The sequence below is a fragment of the Miscanthus floridulus genome, chromosome 15 (genome assembly GCF_019320115.1).
Source record: "Miscanthus floridulus cultivar M001 chromosome 15, ASM1932011v1, whole genome shotgun sequence".
NCBI classification, from domain to species: Eukaryota; Viridiplantae; Streptophyta; class Magnoliopsida; order Poales; family Poaceae; genus Miscanthus; species Miscanthus floridulus.
The window spans coordinates 11,458,199-11,481,772 of NC_089594.1; the positions used below are offsets into that span (position 1 = coordinate 11,458,199).

Here is a 23,574-nt window from a genome sequence, read left to right on the forward strand (position 1 = left end):
GTATACATGCATGGACAAAATTAAAATGCCAAATCAACATTAAATGATTAGCAGATTGAAAAAAATTGAATCATATATAACGTGGGAAGACTTGTATGCATGGTGTTACTATGGTTTATATATATTACACATGCATGTTTTGCTCCCCTGTACGGTTGGCTGTAGAAATGTAAACTCACCTCTGGCGCCATGGATGCAATAATTCGCATTGGCTTGCATGGTTGTTTGGCCTGTCGATAGTACCGGTAGAACCTACCCAGCTAAAAATGAAGACACAATAAATCAATTATAGGAAGTTTGTGGGAGCAGGCATGTATATTTAATGTAACTGAAAGCTGATGATACTACCTGCACTGAAATATCTGTTTCATTAAGCCTACCGATAATATCTTGTATATGAGGCCTTTTGCTTGGGTCATCATGCATGCAATCTATCCCTATCTCAACACATAGTTTTACTTGTTCTAGTGGTGGATTGCACTTTGATGTCCCAAATGTGTTCGTCCAACTTTCAAGCACCTACCAATGTTACAATAAAAGCGCACTAAGAAGTATATATATAAATATCAGGGGTGAGCCTTTAATTTTAAGACAGGGAACACAAACATGTAGCTATATAGAACACGTATAGGTTGATGCAGATTTCGAACCCGCAAGTAGTGTGATGAATAACACCAAGCAAAAAAAAAATGTTGCCATTATCTTGAAACAGGAATGTAAATTATTACTACCATATTAACATTGGGGCATTCCTTACTCCCCGTTAGAATCTGTATGATTATAACACCAAGACTATATATATCTGTCCCAAATGAGATTGTTCCGCTTCTTAAAAATTCTGGTGCCATATATCCCCTGCATGAAAAATTAATGTAGTGAGAATAAACAGCCAAACGGGACAGTAGTATGCACCAGAGAGTTACGCCCTGTTCGCTTGGGCTTGTTTGACTTATAAGCCATACTTTTTCAGTCAACGAACAATATTTTTCTCTCACACCAAATCAGCCAACAATACTTTCAGCCATGACTTATCAGCCATACAAGCCCAAACGAATAGAGTGTTGGTGCCTGACAATACAAATGGATGTCTGAGAGAGAGAGAGAGAGAGAGAGAGAGAGAGAGAGAGAGAGAGAGCATACGGTGATCCAACTATATTTCCAGTAATAATCTTGTTTTGGTTTTCTCTGAAGCGTCTCGATATACCAAAATCTGTAATCTTAGGCGCCATGGTGTCGTCTAGCAGTATATTTTCAGGTTTGAGATCCATGTGAATAATAAACCGCTTGTGAAGATGAGCCACGCCCTCACAAATCCCCTTAATTATTTGATAGCGAACCCTCCACTCAAGTCCAGAAGATGCATCTGTGAAGAATATATACACACACAACACAACATAACACAACACAAAAGGTAACTATGATTAGTTCTGATTTATGTCATGAGACGAGCTGTTTCTTCTTTACTTATCAGAAATGTTCTTACTTATGGCTCATCTTACCAGTAACATAGTTGGCAAGACTCCCTTTACTTAGGAATTCAAAGCAAAACAACATGTTCCGCTTGTCTACCAAGACATTTCTTCCTTCATGCGGATACAGCATATGTTGTGTTTCGTAACTGTAGCCTAGAAACCGTACTATGTTTCTGTGCTTCACCTCTATGAGACAATTAACCTCATGCAGGAAATCCTTCTCTTGAACCTCAATAAGCTTGTTATCATGAAGCTTCTTCACAGCGACAATAATCCCATTTGGAAGCACTCCCTACAGTTCACAACATTATTGTTAAGTGTAATTTGTGTCCATGAGCTAGGGCCAAGTTGCCTGCATGGTATGTATATATACTTACCTTATAAACAGATCCAAAGCCACCGACGCCGATAAGTTGATCATTAGAGAAATCTTGTGTGATGGCCTTGAGGAACCAGAAACGTAGGTCTATTGGAGCCACACTTTCATCAGCTAACGCAGTCTCTAAGTCAAGACATATGCTGTTTTGGTAATTATTGTCCATCGTCGGACACGATGAATCAGACTTGGAGGCAGATGCTCACTCTTCCAACTTCACTGTATCTAGAAAAAAACAATTGATGGACCGTGTTACTGTGGCTATGAAAAAATGTGTAGGAGAGGGGAATGAAAATAGGATCAACAGACATGCATGGGAGGGGAGAAACACCGTATTGCTAACAAGTAACAACTAACAAATATCTGAAAGAGATGATTTCTTCATTGGCAAGGGGGGAAAAAAGGCAAGCCAACAACCCAATATATAATCAAACACTCGATCTCCAGCCACAGTAGCAGCAGCAGAAGGAAGAAATAAATCTAGCTAGACTGACAACATGATTAATGAGCGGTTACAGGGAGCAGACGGAAGGCGTCAACAGGGAAGAGAGGGAGCAAATCTAGCTTCGAACGAACGAAGATCATTATCTTCCACCAAGGGCACGGGGACGGGGCATGCAACGTATAGTCTATACTCTATAGCTATAGTACAGTGGTATATGCAGAAGAAACAAAGGAGCTGCCAACTTTTGATTGTCTCGAGCAGAGCAGGAACACGTGAGGGACACCGATCAAGGCACGACAGTCTTCAACCTCGTTGGCACCAACCGGAAATAACGTAGGGTGTGTTGCTGCAATTTTTCTAATGCCATGTACTCGTTTCCCGAAAACAGATCAACGTACTACACAATAGGCACAAGGGCATCTGAGGCTATCTTCAAGAAATTAAGCACTCCTATCGATCGGAGTATAAAATTGTATCCTTCCATCCAGGGGCTCAGACACAGAACCCTAATATAACAAAAACCCTAGGCCTTGTTTAGATTGCAAGTTTTTTCACTCTCTCTCCATCACATCAAATCTTTGGACATATGCATGGAGTATTAAATATAGATAAAAAATAGCTAATTACATAGTTTGATTGTAAATTACGAAACGAATCTTTTGAGCCTAGTTAGGCCATGATTGGACAATAATTGTCAAATACAAACGAAAGTGCTACAGTGCCAAATACTGATTCCTAACCCCAATCTAAACAATGCCCTAGTTCGCTAAGGACGACGAATCAAATAAAACAAATGTACTATACGTATATCTGGTACAAAGAAATACAACTGGCAAAAAAGGGTATAAACAAGCGTGCAGCACATGGTTTGCTTCTTGCGTTAATCTGCAGAGCCATATACTCATGTTAATTTGGTCGAGTAACTCCAAACATATATAAGTGTGCATATCAGGTTGATGAGTACAGCCGACCTGGTTGCTTCTTGAGTTTATGGCAACACTAATCTGTTTGCTTTCAGCAAAGAACAGGTTTTTCTTTTTAGCAAACAAAAGAGTAGGTTCTGCCTGCTTCGTGAGACAAATGTATTCCCCCTTTGTTCTAACTACTACATTCCCTTATATATATATATATATATATAAACCTATTACATTCAGTCATAATATTTATTTGACGTTTACACAAGGGAATTAGTCTCTTTTCTTTCTTGTTTCCGTGTCTGAAACGTTCATTTTTAATCACTGTTACAGTTCTTTTGTACGTACTACAGCTTGAAAATTCTGTGGCGAGTATAAAACACAACAAACTATACACAGTGACATATAAGCTGCTCCATAGTCTCTTATATAATCAAATGGCACAGCTGGACAAATGGGACCTACTGACCCTATCTTTCTTATACTCTTTTGCACAACAATATTCTAGAATATGGTTTTCATCTTAATTACCTTAAAAGCAATCAATCGGGGAAATCTCTCGGCAGTAATACAAACACTGCCCATGCAGTAGGCTTTAACTGATTTTTCCATAAGAACTGAAACACGCTGTCAAGCCTTTTATCCTGCCCGTAGCAACCCCTGCAAGCTTCCAGATTGTCAGTTGTGCTTACCTGTGGTTTGGCCTGGCTTCTGTCGAAATCGACCCCCAAAATGGGTTCAGTGCGTGGGAATCCGATTCCTCCCCCTCAGTATTCCGATTCATCCGCAGGGGTGTAGTGTAGGTTCAGTGCAGCCAAGCTCCGGTGGCCACGGAGCGGCGGAGGCGATGCAGCCTGTAAGCTCTCAGGGATGGGATCGCCGGCGGGGTTTCTCATGAATCATGAAGGTGGGAGCGCTCAGGGATGCGGATCGCCGGCGGGGTTTCTCATGATTCATGAAGGTGGGAGTGGGAGCGCTCAGGGATGTGGATCGCCGGCGGGGTCACGTTTGTTCGGCGGCCATCTGGGAGCATGGAGGCCGGGTTGGCGGGTTGCAGTTGCATAATAATAACAATAACAATAATAATAATAATAATAATAATAATAATAATAATAATAATAATAATAATTATTATTATTGTTATTATTATTATTTTTGAGAAACCAGGTTGGATTTTATTCATATATAAACAGTACATGATATTTCTTACAAAGACATCTCTGAATAAAACAAAAATTACATCCACGTCCTTGTAAGGTCCTCTGGTCATCTTCATCATCAGCGATCGGAGCAACCATCCAGCGAGCCACCACTGGTGGTAGAGGAACACGCCGAGCTCGCAGCTTGAAGCTGGTCTCCATCTCGACGAAGAAGCTTTCATAGAAGCTTTAAAGTTATTTTAATGTTGCAACAATTGGCACATCGAGGTCTTCGATATGCGACTGAAACTTTGAACGCGCAGGCAATAGTAGTCGGCCACCGGCCGTCACAATGCCGAGACACATGAGATCTGTCGCCTTAAGGAACACAGGCAATCCCGAGTCGTCGAACGAAGAAACAACACAGAAAGGGAAGACAACGCCAAAGCAGACAACAAGACACAAACCTGATTTCTCAAGTTCGTGGACTACATACCACACATGGTCCTCCCCGGAACACACACCGCTGGTGACGCCGTTGCCAGAGAAGCCTCGGAGGGAGACACATACCTGAAGTCGACACATCACGGCCAAAAGGGATCTAGATATCTTATATCTGCCTAATACTATATACACACCAAAGCAAGAGATGGGCCTCCCCCTCCTCCCGGCGCCTGTGAGGACGCCGAGGAAGAGGGGAGACCCAATCAATCGCCGGTAGAGAGCAGCACTCGTGAGAGGATTTGCTTCTCCTTACTGTAGCAAGGGGAAAGGTCAGGACGACTTGGGGTTGCCTGCGTTCCTTGAGGCGACAGATCTCATGTGTCTCGGCGTTGTGACGGCCGGTGGCCGATAACTATTGCCTGCGCGTTCAAAGTTTTAGTTGCATATCGAAGACCTCGATGTGCCAGTTGTTGCAACATTAAAAAACTTTAAAGCTTCTATGAAAGCTTCTTCGTCGAGATGGAGATCGGCTTCAAGCTGCGAGCTCGGCATGTTTCTGTACCAACGGTGGTGGCTCGCCGGATGGTCGCTCCGATCGCTGATGATGAAGATGACTTGGAGGACCTTACAAGGACGTGGATGTAATTTTCGGAAAAAGAGATGGCTAGCCCAACGGAGACTTGAACAAAACGGCCCAGTCCGAATTTACGTGAGGCACTAGACATTGGCCCAGAAGACCACAGATATCGGGCTGGGCCTGTACGAAGCCCATCAAGTGCTGCTGTGTGAGCCTGTTGAACTTTTGCACTTTTTGTGGTTGGGCTGGATGCAAAATCAAAAGTACAGGTCTTTCTTCTGAATTATTGCAGCATCAAGCAACTATGGGCCTGTTTGAGATTCACCACTGATAAATCTGGATCTGGGATTGACCATGAATCAGCTCCACCGTGGATCTAAAGATCCACCGTGAATCTACCAAGGAACTGTTTGAGAAAACCAGTAGCTCCAGATCCACGCAAGGGTATTTTGGTTGGAATGGACATATTTTACGAGACAGAAAACCCTCATAGGATCTATCTGTCTCTACGATTGTTCTTCCTTTTGCCGCACCAAAAACAAATTTACCACAAATGGCTCAACGGTTAGGTTTAACTTTTTTACCAACTAAATCTCCATAGTTCATTTACAGGCACACATTGACACAAGCCGCCTCCTAAAAGAAGCTGGTGCCGGCACATGTGAGTGGAGAAGAATGACGATTTTTTTTTTAATTTAAAGAATGGAGAAAATACAGGTGCGTTTTTGCTAGACCAGTTGGTTAAGCCTCCGGGTGGCGCCCCCCGTGACCAGAGTTCGAATCCTTAGTCAGACGAATTTCTGGTCGGTGGTGTGGAAAAAAACCACTCGCCTGTCCTATGTTCCCAAAGCACAGGGAAAATGGACAGGCCCACTCACCGGGTACGAGCCCCTGTGTGCGGGTGGGGCATAGGGTTCGGGGGTTTTCTCGGACTGGTTGAGAAGTCCTCTACCTTAAGCTAATAAAATAGCTCGGGGTGTCTACCCCGTAACCTGATTTTTTTTTCAAATATGCAAAAGATTTAATAAGTGAGTATTTTATTTGTATACATGCAGACTTTTCTGAAAGATGAGATCTGTTTTTCGATCACCAAATGATATCTGTGGAAAGCTTCCAAACCAGTTCACAACTGCAGTTCAGAAGAAGTCAGCGAATAGACAGTTTCAAAGGAAGCCAAGGCTGCAATTCTGCAAAACTCTGGGTGCACAATATTTGTTACAGCAGCAAATTAAACTGTATATTCTGTTGGCACATGTTAACACTGCAAGACAATCCACTATGAAGGTAGGGATCAACACCAATACACTATGAAGGTAGTGATCATCTTCCATCCTCCATTCCTCCTGTTTACAAGTCCAAAGAGCGGCCAAAAATCTCGACACATCATCGTAAGAGGTAACCTGATGCTGAGACTCCAAATTCCCGCCGTTTTCTTTTTCTCGGTCTATAGACATGCACTTATCCACTTGATGATTTTAGGATGCATTCACTACACCACAACATCATATCACCGTCAGACATCTAACGCTAAAACTTTTTTTATCGATGCTTGATCAGACGCTAAAGATAACTCACAGACAATCTGACGCTAATTCTCCATTTAGAGATTAACTGTCTGCCGCTATAGGTAATCATCTTTAATGTCGAACTATCTGTCGCTGAAAACAGGTATAGCATAAATCCGTCTGTCGCTAAAAAAAGGGCCCCACCTTGCTCACGCGCCCACTTACATTGAGCTCGCACGCTTACTTACATTCGGCCCTCGCGCGCAAATTTTGGCCTAAGAAACCCTAGACCCTTCTCTTCCAAATCCCAAATCTAGAGAAAGAGGCGCCGCCAGCTGCTCTCGTCTTCCACCTGCCTGCGCGCCTCGGCTCTCGCCCCAGCTCCCACCCGTTCCCACCCTCCCCTCCCTCTTGCCCCAGCTCGCTCCCTCCCTGGATCCCACCACGCTCCTCCCTGTGCCCCACCGGCGGCCGGCCCCTCCCTCTCCTTCCCCGGCGCTGCCCTCTCTTCCCCAGCGGCCGGCCCCTCCCTCTCCTTCCCCGCCACCCCCTCTCTCTCCCCGGACCGGATCCGGCCCCACCGCCTCCCTCCCGGCTACCGAGGCGGCCATGGAGCAAGCGGAGGAGGAGGAGCCTACGCCCCGCGAGGCCGAGGCCCACGAGTCAGATGAAGCCGAGGCGCCCTCAGTCGCTGAGGCCACCGAGGCCGAAGCCGAGGCCCTTAGGACTTCCAAGGCCGAGGCGACGGAGGCCGAAGTGGCGGGCGTCGGGGCTCCCCGGGCTGCCGAGGTCGAGGCGGCGGAGGCCAGTTTGGGCATGGTGGAGCCGGCGGGCCAGGATGCGGAGATGGGGGCGAGGCAAGCTTCAGTACCGCCCCCGGTCCAAGACCCGCCGCCGTCGCAGGAGAGCGCTCGGGAAGCGGAGGTCCATTCGATCTCCTCCGACGATACTTCCCGAGGGAAGGAGGTGGCAGATGCTGAGGCGGCCAGCACCGCGGAGCAGCCAACTCCGACTTCTGGCGAGGGAAGCTCGGCCCTCGTGCGGGTACAACCCAAGCCCCGCGGGTGGGATCACCCGCGTGTATTGTGGCGGAGCCGGGACGACCCTGAGGGGGAGCCTCTGTTCGCCCTCGAGGACGCGACCGAGGGGGGCGCTGGGGCTCCTTCGAGCAATTCCGCCAGCTGGTGGAGCGGTCGCTGTGGACAGCGCTGTCCGTCATGGCCGATGATCTGCCCGGCGTTGCCCAGGTACGCGCCTTCTTTTCTCGTGCGGTGTCGTCTTTTTCCCGAGTTTTCTCGCAGCGCTTGATGTCCGTTCTACCTATCCAGGAGCTCGAGGCCCGGTCCCTTGGGAAGTCGTTGTTCCTCCGGCAGGAGAGGGACGTCTAGGACCAGCTCCGGCAGCAGAAGGACTTGCTCGCCAATGCCAACGAGCTTCTGTCGGCGCGGAGTGCGGAGGTGGAGGACCTCCGCCTTCGCTGTGCTGATATGAAGGCCAAGGCGGCCACGACTCAGGAGCAGGCCGCCCCTTTAGCGGTGCGGATCAAGGAGCTAGAGGAGGAGCTGACCCGGGTGGCCGGTGAGCGGGACACCTTCAGGTCTCAGGCTGAAGAAACGACAGCTTCTGCCAAGGCCATCGCTGGGCAGCTAGGGGCGGAGCAGGGCGCGCACCTGCTGACAAAAGCCACCCTGGCGGAGGCCCTCAAGGTGGCCGAGGCCTCCCGGGCCTAGGCTTTAGTCTGGAAGGGAAAGGCCGAGGCTGAGTCCTGTTCCCCTTGTTTTATTTGTTTTTCTTGCGTTCGACCCCTAACTCCTCGATGTGATGCAGAGCTGGAGAAGAAGTCTTCCAGGGCGGCCGAGGCCTCTCGGGTCGAGGTCCAGCGCTGGAAAGAGAAAGCCGAGGGTGAGTCTCGTAGGCCTTCGCCCCTGTTTGGCTTATTTTCTTTTGCGCTTAACCCCATCCTGCTTGTCTTGGCGCAGGGTTGGAGAAGGAGGTCTCCCAGGCAGCTGAGGCCTCTGTTGAAGTGCAGGCGGTGCTCGAGGCCGAGATTGGGGAGCACAACGCGCTATAGAGCGCCGCCCGTACCATCTGCGAGGCCCTGGAGGTTGAGGGGGTCGAGCCGGGCAGCTCCCTTGGGAGCCGCCTGATCGCGTTGAGCGGCCAAGTGCGCGAGCGACTCCGGGGGGCGTTACACATGGGCATCAAGCGCGCCCTAGCCGTTGTCTCCTCGCACTATGCCGGCATCGACCTCGAGGCTGTCTGCGACGGTTACGTCTTGGCCGAGGATGATGAGGAGGCCGATGAGGAGGTCACGAAGCTGGTGGAGGTGGCTAAGGGCCCCGGCACGGCACTGGCCACACTGTTCGAAGAGGAGGCGGTCCCTCCCACGCCGTTCGCCGACGCTGGCGACCCTGAGCCTTGACCTAGGCCAAAGGGGCCATGTAAACAGATTAGGATTATTATCGTACCGTGACGCTTGTGGCCGTCGAGACCTTTTTTAAAGTACTTATGCGTCTATGCTTTTGAATCATTTTTTATTGTATTTCCGAGCCTCTGCCCTCTGTCTCGTTCCTGAACATATCATTTGCAAAAAACTTCCTCGGAACCTAAGCTGCCCCTCGGGGAAAAGGTGGTGAGGGAGTGCCGTAGCCTGGAGGCGTAGGCTGTCTCACGGCTCAGCCAGCCTTTTGGCCTTGAGACAGACTTTCGGTCCTTAGGTTTTTTACAATCGATTTGTCAGAGCACGCTAGAGAGTTTGGCGTAGAAATTTATTCAAAAAATGATTAAAAAATGGTGCCTGGGACTTAGGGGGGTTCCCCCCTTCTAGCCCCCAAGGGAGGCTCGGTTCTGCAGAGGCAGAGCTGAGTCTTGTTCGAGCCCCGCGGTGGGTATCTCTGCAGAGGCAGAGCCGAGTCTCCCTTGTAGCGTTATCGTAACGCTGATCCCCCATCGATAGGTTCGGGGGGTTTCTCGAAAAATTAGAATAACTAAAGAACGCTTCTTTATTGTATTTCGAGAAACAATGTATACAATGCTTGGAAATTTAAGGGTAGAAGCGACGTAGCTGTTCTATGTTCCAAGCGTTGGTGAGGATTTCGCCCTTCTCGTTGGCTAGCTTGTAGATCCCAGGCTTTAGCACTTGGGCGACGATGTACGGCCCTTCCCATGGCGGCGTCAGCTTGTGGCGGCCCCTGTTGCTCTACCTCAGTCTCAGCACCAGGTCGCCCACCTTCAGGTCTCGGCTTCGAATGCACCGGGCTTGATTTCGTCGTAGAGCTTGCTGGTACTTGGCCGAATGTAGCAACGCAACATCTTGGGCTTCCTCCAGTTGGTCGAGGGCGTCCTCACAGGCCGTGCGGTTGCTTTGCTCGTTGTAGGCTGGGGAACTGTACTCCAAGTCAGTGGGGAGGATGGCCTTGGCTCCATAGACTAGGAAGAACGGTGTGAACCCCATGGCTCGGCTCGGAGTGTTCCTTAGGCTCCAGATGACTGACGGGAGTTCGGCAAGCCATTTCTTGCCAAATTTCTTCAACCGGTTGTATATTCTCGGCTTGAGGCCCTGTAGGATCATGCCGTTGGCACGTTCTACTTGGCCGTTTGTCCTAGGGTGTCCTACAGCCGACCAGGCCACATGGATGTGGTGGTCGTCGCAGAACATCAGGAACTTGTGGCCGGTGAATTGTGTCCCATTGTCAGTGATGATGGTGTTTGGAACCCCGAACCTGTGGATGATATCAGTGAAGAACAGCACCGCTTGCTCGGATTTGATTCGATTGATCGGACGAGCCTCGATCCACTTGGAGAACTTATCGATCGCTACCATCAGATGGGTGTAGCCCCCGGGGGCCTTCTGCAGAGGCCCAACCATGTCGAGCCCCCATACAGCAAATGGCCATGTAATGGGGATGGTCTGGAGGGCTTGGGCCGGGAGATGCGTCTACCGCGCGTAGTACTAGCATCCCTCGCAGGAGCGTACGAGCTTGGTGGCATCAGCAACTGCCGTTGGCCAGTAGAACCCTTGGCGGAAGGCGTTTCCGATGAGCGTCCGGGCGCTGCATGGTGCCCGCAGGCTCCCGCGTGCAAGTCCCAAAGTAGGGATTGGCCTGCCTCGGTGGTGATGCATCGTTGGAGGACGTCAGATGGGCTTCGCCTATACAACTCGCCGTTGCTGAGGACATACGTTTTGGCTCGTCGCGCAAGCCATCGGGCTTTGGTCCTGTCTGCAGGAAGCTCTCCTCGAGCGAGGCAATCAAGGAACGGGACTCGCCAGTCCGTGCCCTGGTTGGCCTCGGGAGGCTCCGCGTTGACTTCCATGACCTCGGGCTCGGCCAAAGGGGTCTCGGTGACAGAGGGGGCCTCGGGCCCTGCAGTGGGCTCGACTGGTGGGCCCTCTTCCGCCGCCGAGGCGTAGTCGATGGAAGGCTTATGGAGGTCTCTGGCGAAGACGTTCGGGGGGACTGGGGCCCGTGCCGATGCCATCTTTGCTAGTTCGTCCGCGGCTTCGTTAAATTTTCACGGGTGGGTTGAGCTTGATGCCCTTGTCTTTGAGGCATCTGAAGGCTATTTCCAAGTCACCGACGAGATCACTGGCCTTCGTGGATTTGACCACGATGTCGTCCACGTAGGCCTCGACGGTTCGCCCGATGTGCTCGCCAAAGACCTGGGTCATGCACCGCTGGTATGTGGCCCCTACGTTTCTGAGGCCGAACGGCATAGTCAGATAGCAGTACATGCCGAATGGTGTGATGAAAGAAGTCGCAAGCTGGTCGGATTCTTTCATCTTGATTTGAAGGTAACCGGAATACGCATCAAGGAAGGATAGGGTTTCGCATCCCGCAGTGGAGTCAATGATTTGGTCGATTCAAGGTAATGGGAATGGGACTTTTGGACATGCTTTATTCAAACCGGTGTAGTCTACACACATTCTCCACTTCCCATTTTTCTTCTTAACTAATATAGGATTAGCTAACCACTCCGGATGGGACACTTCCTTGATGAATCCAGCCGCCAAAAGCTTCTGCACCTCCTCGCCGATGGCCCTGCACTTTTCCTCGTCGAATCGACGCAGGCGCTGCTTCACCGGTCTGGAGCCGGCCCGGATGTCCAAGGCGTGCTCGGCGACCTCCCTCGGTATGCCCGGCATGTCCAAGGGACTCCACGCGAATACATCGGCATTCGCGCGAAGAAAGTCGACGAGCACGGCTTCCTATTTGATGTCGAGGGTGGCGCTGATCCTCAGCGCCCGGTCGTTGGGGCAGGTGGGGTCGACCGGGACGAGCTTGACGGCCTCCGCAGGCTCGAAAGTCCCGGCATGACGCTTGGAATCAGGCGCCTCGCTACCAAGTTGGTCGAGGTTGACGATGAGGGTCTTGGCCTCCACGAGAGCCTCGGCGTACTCGATGCATTCGACGTCGCAGTCGTATGCATGCTCGTACGTGGACTCGACAGTGATGACGCCGTTGGGGCCCGGCATCTTGAGCTTGAGGTAGGTGTAGTTGGGGACCGCCATGAACTTGGCGTAGCACGGCCGCCCTAAGATGGCATGATAGGTTCCCTTGAACCCAACCACCTCGAAGGTGAGGACCTCCTTGCGGTAGTTGGAGGGAGTGCCGAAGCAGACGGGCAAGTCGATGCGCCCGAGGGGTCGCATGTGTTTCCCCGACATGATGCCGTGGAAGGGCGCGGCATCGCCTCGGAGCTGTGACTGGTCGATCCCCAGGAGTTCTAGGGTGTTGGCATAGAGGATGTAGAGACCGCTGCCTCCGTCCATCAACACCTTGGAGAGTCGGGTGTTGCCGATGATCGGGTCGACGACGAGTGGGTACTACCCGAGGTTTGGGACGTAATCGGGGTGGTCATCCCGATCGAAGGTGATCGCCTCCTGAGACCAGTTGAGGTACCGGGGAGTGGCCACTTTAACCGAGAAGACCTCCCGGCGCTCCCTCTTTTGTTGACGTGCCATGAGGCACGCTGAAGGCCCGCCGAAGATCATGAAGGTGTTGAACACCTCGGGGAACCCGTCGTCCTTGTCGTTGTCCCTATCGCCGGTGTCCCTCTTCTTGGCCTCGTCATTGGGGAGCCCGAGCTTGGCAATAGTAACGCTGGAGCATGGTGCACTCTTTGAGGGTGTGCTTCACCGGGCCCTGGTGGTAAGGGCAGGGTTTCTTAAGCATGTCGTCGAAGAGCCCGGGGCCTCTGGGGCCTCGGGGATTCTTGCGATCTGCGGTCGCGACTAGACCGGCCTCGAGGACCTCCTGCTTTCCCTAGCGACCTTTTTTCTTTTTCTTGGGGAGGTGGGAGGCCGAGGCCCTGGGGGCCTCGTCCCTCCGCTTCCCCTTGGCGTCGTTGTTAGGGAAGATGGCCCCGACAGCCTCTTCGCCCGAGGCGAAGTTGGTGGCGATGTCGAGGAGTGCGGCCGCCGTGGTTGGTACGTTCTGGCCTAACTCCCGGACCAGGTCTCGACAGGAGGTGCTAGAGAGGAATGCCTGGACAATTTCCGAGTCGCCAACGCGGGGCAACTCGGTGCATTGCTTGGAGAAGCGTCGGATGAAGTCTCAGAGAGACTCGTCCGGCATCTGGCGACAACTTTTGAGGTCCTAGGAGTTCCTAGGCCGCACGTACGTGCCCTGGAAATTCCTGATGAAGACCTTTACCAAGTCGCGCCAGTCGTGGATCTGCGAGGGAGGGAGGTGTTCGAGCTAGGCTCGTGCCGAGTCTGACAGGAACAAGGGGAGGTTGCGGATGATGAGTAGGTCATCGTCCGCGCCGCCTAGCTGACAAGCCAGGCGGTAATCGGCGAGCCACAGTTCGGGGTTGGTCTCGCCGTTGTACTTCGAGAGGTTGGCCGGTTGCCAAAACCGGGCCGAGAAGTGGGCGCCGCGGATGGCCTTGCTGAAGACTCGAGGGCCAGGTGGCTCAGGAGAAGGACTGCGGTCCTCCCCACTGTCGTAGCGACCGCCTCGGTGCGGGTGGTAGCCTCGGGCGAGCCCCTCATCGTCGTGGCGCCGTCGCCTGCTGACCACATCATGGTCACCTTGCGCCTCGCGTCGATCGCCGAGGCAGTCATGCACCGAGGGGGCCTTGTTGGCTTTGGGTGCCCGACCAGGCCCTGGACGAACCGAGGCCTCTCTATCCTACCGAGGCGATGCCGCGGGCAGTTTCGAGGCGCCCCCGCGCCGTCGAGAGGCGGAGCTTTCGGCCTGCTGTACCGCTGCGGTCTCGAGGTCTCAGAGCTCGCCGTGGGCCCATCATCCCTCCGAGGTAGAGGGCTCGGGCATCATCCGGAGTAGCATCACCGCTGCCGCGATGTTCTGGCTAGCGCGATTGAAGATAGGGGGTTGCTCGCCCACTTCGTCGTTGTTGATGCGGTGTTTGACGTCACGAGCCCTCCGTCGGGCTGCTCCGCCATCACCGCGACCCCGCTGCTCTTGCTCGAGAGTGTCTCAAAGCTGCTGCAGAAGAAGTCGGTCTTGTTCGACCTTGGTCTGAAGCTCATGGAGCTGCTCTAGGTCAAGGCGTCGAAGTTCCTTGTGGGCGGGGTTCTCGTTCCGCGCTACCGGAGGCTCGATGCGTGGAGGTGTGGCGTCGCCTACCCCTTGGCAGAGCGGGGAGCGGTTGCCTGCCCCTTCATCCTCGTCGCTCATTCTCGGCATCCCGAGCCCGATGTGGAAGCACTCTCAAGTGGGATCGAAGTGCCTTCATCGTCGGAGTCGAAATAGCCGAAGCAGTAGTCGCTCGCGGCCATGAAGCGGCGCATGGCTTCAGGGTCACGAAGCCCAGAGAAGTCCGCTTCGGCCCACGCCTCGTCCTCCTCCGAGGAGTCAGCATGGGTGTGGGTCGAGGTTGTGGCGTCGAGGTCGAGGGCGAAGCGTTGGTGGCGTCCTGAGGGCTCCACGTGAGCGGAAGCGTAGGCAGCGGCGGCATTGCTCAACCCGAAGGGGTATGGGGATGGTGCCGTCGCCGGGTGCTACTCCGCCGGAGTCGATTCCTCAGGAGGTAGCGGGGCAGAGCTTGATGTCGGGGCATCGCCGCATGCCACCGACGTCTTTCCCTTGCCTAGGCTTTAGCTGGACAGGTCCCAACCAGGGACCCTGTACCAACAGCCGGGCATAGGGTACCGGCGGAGTGCAGTGCGTCGCCCTGAGCTTGTGCGATGTCCGGGTGGTCTCATCCGCGTCGTGCCTGGCGAGCGTGATGAGAGCAGCGGCCCGGGCGCCGCCTGCGCCTGGGCTGCTGGTGCGTGGTATCGTCGTCGGTCGGTGGGGCTCTGGGTGTGAGGAGTACCATATCGTACTCACATCCTAGAGACATAAACTCTAGGCTCCCGAACTAGATCACCGTGCCGAGATGTAGTGGTCGTACGGGGTCTACCATCCGGAACTCGTTGGGATGACGAAGCTAACACACAGCGGGCCCCTACCTGGCACGCCAACTGTCAGTGTTTTGGACCGACGGGCCATCAACCAACTAGTGAAAATGTACTGCGTGCCCCTAATCCCGGATGGTGATGCAAAAAGACACAAGGTTTATACTGGTTCAGGCAATAGGTGCCCTACGTCTAGTCTAAGAGATCGATCTTGTATTCCTTGCACCAAAGTGCTTATAGTAGGGGGTTACAAGCTGGGCGAGAGAGGGAGCTTGTCCCAGGTCTCTACGTGGAGCGGCGTGGGCTGCTCGAGATGTTGATCTCAGGCAGCGAGAAAGCGTGTGTATTACAGAGTGTTGCATGTTGCTTGCGTGTGTGTGTTTGAATCTCCGTCTGTCTGTGCGTGCGTCTATGCGTGAGTTCGTGAACCTGTGAGCTCGTGTCCAGAAACGGCCCCGATCACTCCCTTTTATAGTTGAAGGGGGGATAGGGGCGATACATGCGTTCGCTACGCGGCGTCTTGTGAGCGGAGGTGGCGTGTCTGAGCCCTGTAGCTTGCCACTATGGCGGCATGGTCGACGGAGCGGTCTTGTCCTTGATGCACTGGAGCGACGCGCTGATCACGCCCGATCCTGTGTGACGTGGGAGCTCCAGTGATAGCTTGACGCAGGGCATGGCGGACGACGTGCCAGTCGCTGTATGTCGACAGCGTAGAGAGCCGAGGCTCAGTCGGTGCAGAGGCTGAACCATCGTGGGGGGCTCGACGGGCGCGAATCCCAAGGCTGCCGAGACCCCAAAGCAGATGACTAAGGCTCGGAGGGAGCAGTTGGTCCTGTACACTGATTCCGAGGCTATAGGTACCCAGACTTGACTCCCCACACCGCACTGTCCTCGGAACAGTTGGGGTTAGGCAGCACAGTGCAGCACGGGCATCGGTCGTGGGCACAATGCCGAGCACAGCGACCGGTAACCCCCGCCTCGTCTTGTCCCGGACGGCGTGGCGTTGATGTGACTCCCATCTCGTCGACCACTCCGCTGTACTGGGCCATCGTTCGGCTGATGTCGCGGGAGTGGTTGGCCGCATTAGTTAGGCGTGACGTCCCGGTCGAGGCGACGGTGATGGGGTGGCTGCCGAGCCGGCCTCGAGCGAGTCGAAGAATCGATACGTCGTCCGAGGCCTTACGTGCGGGGCCTCGAGCGAGACAGAGAATCGGTACCCCGTTCGAGGCCTTACATGTGGGGCCTCGAGCGAGACAGAGAATCGATACCCCGTCCGAGGCCTGGCTGGAGGGGCCTCGGGCGAGTCGGAGAATCGGTACCCCGTCCGAGGCCTTACGTGCGGGGCCTCGAGCGAGACGGAGAATCGGTACCCCGTCCGAGGCCTTACGGTTTCATTTTGGGCCAAGCCCGCTTCGGGTAGGTCCGGATTTGTTCAAGGTGGGCCGAGCGGCCCAGCTGAGCTTCGGATAAGGTGGGGGTTTGCCGGTAGTTGTCTCTTGGCTTCGATTTTTACAGGGTCTAAGCGAGTTTTTCGGTTTTTGCTTAGGGGACCCCTTTTTATGGTACCCGACACGTTGGGGGTGAAGAGCTCTGCTAAGGAGGCGTGGGAGGCCATTGCTGTGATGTGCGTCGGTTCTGACCGCGCAAAGAAGGCGAGGGCTTAGCTGCTGAAGCAGGAGTACGCCAACCTCAAGTTCAAGGGTGGTGAATCGGTGGAGGACTTCTCCCTCCACCTGTAGACGCTCATCAGCATGCTAAGGAGCCACGGCGTCACCATCGACGAAGAAGAGGTGGCCTCCAAGTACCTCCACTCCATGCCGGCGAAGTACATCCAGATCACTCTCTCCATAGAGACGATGCTGGACCTGTCCACCCTCACCATTGAGGATGTGACTGGCCATCTACGGGCGGTGGATGAGCATATGGAGCAGGCCACAGCAACGAAGGACAACGGCAAGCTGCTGCTGACAGAGGAGGAGTGGGCTGCCCAGAGGAACTCTGGGGAAGCCTCCTCTAGCCGCGGTGGCGATGGCAAGCACCGTTGTAAGGCTTCTTTGGACAAGAAGAAGGTCAACCCCAACGCCTGCCGGCGCTGCGGGAAGACGGGCTATTGGGCAAAGGAGTGCCCAAATAGCAAGCAGGAGAAGAAGGCTGAGGCACATCTGGCGTATGCTGCTGCTGATGATGAGGCCACTCTCCTGATGGCGATGTTCTATGCACTGCACGACGTTGAGGCCAAGGAGAAGGGAGAGGTGATGGCGGTGGAAGGGCCTGGGAAGGCTCTGAAAGCTATCAACCTCAACGAACCGCGCGCCCAAGTCCACCACGGACGTGTGGGCGGCGAGCAGGAGCAGCAGTGGTACCTAGACTTCGACGCCAGCAACCACATGACGGGCTCCAAGGCCACCTTCTCCGAGCTCGACGACGACGTGACCGACACGGTGAAGTTCAGTGATGGCACAAGGGTGACGATCTGAGGGCGCGGCACCATCATCTTCAGATGCTAGAACGGCGAGCACCGCGTGCTAACGGATGTATATTACATCCCGCAACTACGTTCAAACATCATCAGCATTGGCCAGCTGGATGAGCGTGGCAGCGAGGTACTAATCAAGGACGGCATCCTCAGGATCAGGGACCGGGAGCAGCGCCTTCTTGCCAAGGTGAAGAGGTCCTAAAACCAGCTGTACCTGCTCGACTTGAAGGTGTAGTAGCCGGTGTGCCTGGTAGCATAGTACACCGAGGAGCCGTGGCTGTGGCATGCCCGGTTCGGCCATCTCAACTTCGACGCACTCGGTTGGCTAGAGAAGATGGTCTGAGGGCTGCCCCACATCAAGCACGGAGGCGAGCTATGTGACAGCTGCCTGGCCGGAAAGCAAAGAAGGTTACTGTTCCCGAAGACGACGAAGTACCACGTGGCAGAGACGCTCGAGCTGGTCCATGGTGACCTCTGCGGGCCAATCACGCTAGCCACAAATGGTGGTTGGCGGTACTTCCTCCTGCTTGTGGATGATTGCAGTCGCTATATGTGGCTGCAACTCCTGACGAGCAAGGACGAGGCGGCGGCGACGATCAAGAAGTTCAAGGCACGCGTGGAGGTGGAGAGCAGCAAGAAGCTGTGCGTGCCGAGGACTGATCGCGGCGGTGAATTCACTTTGGTGGAGTTCGCTGCGTACTACGCGGATCAGGGTGTGGTGCGACACCACACCGCACCATACTCGCCACAACAGAATGGCGTAGTGGAGTGGCGGAACCAGACGGTGGTCGGCATGGCTCGATCCATAATGAAGGCCAAGGGCATGCTGGCAAGGTTCTGGGGTGAGGCGGTGACCACGGCGATGTTCATCCTCAACCACGCGCCCACCAAGGCCCCGAAGGGCAAGACGCCATTCGAAGCTTGGTATGGATGCAAGCCGAGCATGTCCTTCCTCCAGACATTCGGCTACATCGGCCACGTTAGGAAGATGAAGCCGGTCCTCACCAAGCTAGAGGACAGGAGCACACCGATGGTGCTCCTGGGCTACGCGGAAGGTACCAAGGCGTACTGGCTCTACGACCCATGCGGAGACAAGGTGGTTGTCTCGCGCGACGTCATGTTCGATGAGAAGGCGGCCTATGAGTGGAATAGTCCGGGCACGGGGGAAGCTAGCGGCTTCACCAGCACATTCGTCGTCGAGCACTTGGTCATCCACGGTGGTGGAGACGCTGGAGAGGAGGTGCCAACCACTCCAGCAACAGAGCCGAGCACACCTAGGACTGTGCCGAGCACTCCAGGAGTGGTGCCATGTGGTCCTGCAGTGGTGCCGACCACTCTAGGACGGGTGCCGAACGCTCCCGTAGCGGAGCCGAGAAGTCTTGCAGTGGTGCCGACCACTCCAAGACTGGTGCTAAGCACTCCTGCCGTGGTGCTGACCACTCCAGGAGTGGTGACGAGTGGTCCAGGAGTAGTGACGAGCACTGCAGCCGGGGTGCCGAGCACTCCAGGTGCTGTGCCAACCACTCCGGCGGAACAAGGAACTCCATCGATGCCGGTTGAGTTTGCCTCACCTCCAAGCGACATCACTGAGTTCATGGATGCCTTCCACGAAGGTGAGGAGGTGCGGTTCCGTAGACTGGACGACATCATCGGCGGCATAGGGCCCTCAAGCCTGGCGGGTCAGCTGCTCAATGACCCAGAGCTGTTACTCATCAGTGTAGAGGAACCACCCACGTTCGCGCTGGTCGAGCACGATGCAAATTGGCGACGGGCAATGCTGGAGGAGATGAAGGCGATCGAGGAAAACGAGACTTGGGAGCTCATTGATCCACCTCCAGGATGTCGTCCGATCGGTTTGAAGTGGTGTACAAGGTCAAAAGGGATGAGCGCGGCGCCATTGTCAAGCACAAGGTGCGCCTCATCGCCCGAGGCTTTGTCCAGCGCGAGGGCATCGACTTTGAGGAAGTCTTTGCGCCGGTAGCGCATAAGGAGTCTGTCCGACTGCTACTGGCTTTGGCAGCAGTGAAGGACTAGCGCTTCCATCACCTGGACGTAAAATCGGCCTTCCTCAACGGTGAGCTGGCGGAGACAGTCTTCGTCAGACAACCTCCGGGTTTCGCCGTCAAGGGAGCGGAGCACAGGGTGCTCCGACTGCGCAAGGCGCTCTACGGGTTGCGGCAGGCCCCAAGAGCGTGGAACGCCAAGCTTGACGCCACGCTGGGTGAGCTTGGGTTCACACGGTGCGCAACCGACCATGTGCTCTACACGCGGCGATGGGGGAAGGAGGAGGTCGTCGTCGGCGTGTATGTGGATGGCTTGATCGTCACCGGCACGCGTGTAGAGGATATCAACAACTTCATGCGTGAGATGGCGGCTTGTTTTCGAATGAGCGATCTCAGCGTGCTCTCCTACTACCTCGGCATCGAGGTGAGACAGGGGAAGGAGGCGCTCACACTCGGTCAGAGCGCGTACGCCTCAAAGCTGTTGGAGCGGAGCGACATAGCTAAGTGCAAGCCGTGCGTGACTCCGATGGAGGAGCGACTGAAGCTGACGAAGGTCAGCACCGCGGCGAAGGTAGATGCAACACTCTACCAAAGCATCATCGGCGGTCTGCGCTACCTAGTCCACACGAGGCCGGATATTGCGTTCGTCGTGGGCTATGTCAGCCGCTTCATGGAGGATCCTCGAGAGCATCACTAGGCTACGGTGAAGCGGCTGCTACGCTACGTCAAAGGGACGGTGGATCAGGGGATCGTCTTCCCTAAGACCAGCGGAAGTAGACTGCAGCTTACTATGTTCAGTGATGCAGACATGGCGGGGGACATCGACAGACGGCGGAGCACCTCTGGCGTGCTCGTTTTCCTCGGGTCGGCTCCAATCTCATGGCTGTCGCTAAAACAGAAGGTGGTGGCGCTGTCCACGTGCGAGGCAGAGTACTTGGTGGCGGCCACAGCGGCGTGCCAAGCTGTGTGGCTGCGCCGGCTGCTGGGAGAGCTGACCGGTGTGGAAGCTCACCCACCAGCACTGATGGTGGACAACTAGCCCGCCATCGCCCTCGCGAAGAATCTGGTTCTCCACGACCAGAACAAGCACATCGACGTGAAGTTCCACTTCCTCAGGGACTGTATCAATGGAGGGCAGATCGTCATCGAGTTCATCGAAACTAGTCGACAACTCGCGGACGTCCTCACCAAGCCGCTCGGCCGTCTTCGACTCATGGAGCTGAAGAAGATGATCGGCATGGAGGGGGTTCTAGGGTTAGCGACAGAATTAGAGGAAGAATTGTTATGTAATCTGCTGCTCCCCTGTGTGAACGCACGGCAGTGGGCAGGTGCCGAAAAGGGCTCTCTGCTGCTGCACTGTAGCCGCTGTAGGGGCAGGCGCCGAAAGACACCCCTGCCGCACTGTAGCCACAGCAGGGGTAGGCGTCGAAGTCAGCCCTGCTGTCACATCTAGTCACTGTAGCAGCATGGCAGCCTGACATGTCTGTGTACTAGGATTAGATGGGTAGAGTTGTATATATAGTTTGCCACTGTAACTCAGTAATGAGAGCGAGTTCAGTTTTGCCATCTCCTCTGCATAGCTTCGGCCAACGCTAGTGCTTGTGCTGTGTGTGTGCACGCTCTGTTCTCCCTCCCTTCTTCTACCTCTAGCCATAGTGAGTGCTCGGCATCGCTGGTGAGTGGTCGGCTCACCCGTGCCGGAGATCCAGGGGCCAACAGGCGCAAGGCACTCCCAAACTTTATGTTTCATTAGGGTAAAAGACCAGAACATACAAACAACTATATCTTTCAGTGTATAACAGAATGCTTTTCATAGGAAGTGAGCTTAGCACAACTAGTTGGGTGGGAGGTGTGGTCATACACCCAACCACCCAGATTCCAAGTCCTCTCTTGGCTTGAATTTGAGCTCCTATTTCTGCCTATTTCTCTTCTAAATGAAAAGCTGCCTAGTTCCTCCTAGGTTGGATCTCGTTTTTAACAGAATGCTTCTCATTATGCTGATCCTCTATAAGATATTAGAACTATGTTATTTATCAGCATGTTGAAATGTGAAACCAATAAATCCAAGAAAAGATACAACTCAAAAGACATTCGAAGTATGCATAGTTACATACTTGTCTATTTGCAGCTTCACTGGAATCTCTGAAATCTGACCATGTTTGTAGCAAAATGTATCTACTAGAGGAGATTACTATTACAAGCCCCGCAACCAACTCAAGATGCCAAGTTTCAAAATTGACTGTAGAAAAATCAGTAGTTAAGTTAATAATATGATACAAGGCATTTTTCCTAGTCAGAAATATCACATTAAATCTCATTTACTTGTAAAGATGTAGAAAAAAACTTACATGAAACATCTGTAGGATCAGCAATTGGCCATCCATTTAAAGATGCTAGGTGTGATGCCTGCGGTAGACAATCAGCCATTTTTATTATGAAATTCAGGCTTTGATACAGAAGGCAAAAGGTAAGCAATCTGGGTTCATAAAGAGTTCAGGACACTGCAAAAGTAACAGCAGAGCACAAACTCATATGTGTTTAGTATAACTTACACCAAAGCTACATCTAGATTTCGCTATCAAAGCCGTCTCATGCACTGAAATTTATTCTAGAACAATACTGTTTTTACCTGGCGAAGCAGAAGCCCTCCAGCAAGCAGCAAGCCTGATGTGAGAGTGCAAGCGTGAAGAACAGCAGTCCTTGGGGCACCTGAAATTTGATCGTCAGTAGCAGCATCCTCGCTATTGACCTCGAGGCTTGTGCTGGCACTTCCTCCACTGCTCGAAGAAGCTTCCTCACTTACCAACAACGAATCCTTTGACTTGTTTTGAAAACTTCTCCTTTTCCTCTTAGTGTTCTTTGGCGCAAATGTTATGACCTCCTTCAATATCAAACAATGTATGTTTGTCATATGCATACATCGAGATCAACTAAAAGTCACTAATGTGAAAGAACAGTGCTTACAGTAAGTCGGTGAGACTGCATATGTTTCCATGTAGCAACCGGGCTTTGCAGTTTCCAACCTAATCAAGTAGTATGATCTGTCAATGTAAGGGTGCCAGAATGATATAAGCAATGGGGTCTCTGAAAAAGAATGATATGTTCAGACATTTCCACATGATATCGCACGCAGTAAACACATGCAAGAAAAAAAGGAAATAATCCTACGTTCATCCTTGTAACACTGACATGAACATAAATTGTGACGGACTAGCTACCACAGCATCAATTGCGGTGTCTGCTGGATGAGAGGGACGTATTATATGGTTACAGTTTCTAGCATATGTGTCTTTTTTATTGATTCCGTTGAAAACGTGAAAATCGATTTTAAGATTACCGGTAGGAGTATATGACCTCCCCTCTACGCCTTGCAGTAAGGATTCCTCCCCTTTCTACAGTAAGTTCTGAAGCTATATTAATCCACTATTTTTCGGTTCCTCCCATCACTGCTGACTGCCGTGCTTGTGGTTGAAGGAAAGGAAACATCCCCAAGAAATAGTGGACGATTGAGTTCAAACGCCTGCATTTCATTAGAGGACAGGCATGGGCTGGACATCACGAAATTGACAATGGTTGGTGGAGCCGTGGAGAACTGTGCAGATTGGGCCATGGACCATGGTTGGTGGAGAATGAATTGCCCACGAAGTGAAACAACACAACCGGATGTAGAAAATCAAATCGGGCCAAGAACGCTGGAGGATGGATGGCGAAATTGCGCGTACCTCTGCTTCTGAAGGGGAGTGGGCGGCGACAGGAGAGCGCGCCCACTGCGAGCGCCATCCACAGCACCAAGGTTGCAACTCTCAAGGAAAAGGAAAAGAGCAGATTGCTGAGGACAATGGGGCGGCGAAGATTTCA

The 23,574-nt window shown here is 53.1% G+C and overlaps 1 protein-coding gene across 1 annotated transcript in view; it reads right to left on the bottom strand.

The window, feature by feature from the left end:
* The window catches only part of LOC136506997 (uncharacterized), a 45,457-nt gene extending 21,883 nt beyond the window's left edge, over positions 1 to 23,574 (bottom strand). The window contains exons 1-10 of the mRNA XM_066501862.1: positions 23,439 to 23,574; positions 22,681 to 22,739; positions 22,520 to 22,597; positions 22,346 to 22,425; positions 1,850 to 2,073; positions 1,500 to 1,764; positions 1,141 to 1,363; positions 732 to 855; positions 349 to 519; positions 180 to 260 (exon numbers count right to left, since the gene is read on the bottom strand). Of these exons, the coding sequence (XP_066357959.1) occupies positions 180 to 260; positions 349 to 519; positions 732 to 855; positions 1,141 to 1,363; positions 1,500 to 1,764; positions 1,850 to 2,014 (1,029 nt within the window). The 5' untranslated portion in view covers positions 2,015 to 2,073; positions 22,346 to 22,425; positions 22,520 to 22,597; positions 22,681 to 22,739; positions 23,439 to 23,574. The remainder of the gene's footprint in view (positions 1 to 179; positions 261 to 348; positions 520 to 731; positions 856 to 1,140; positions 1,364 to 1,499; positions 1,765 to 1,849; positions 2,074 to 22,345; positions 22,426 to 22,519; positions 22,598 to 22,680; positions 22,740 to 23,438) is intronic.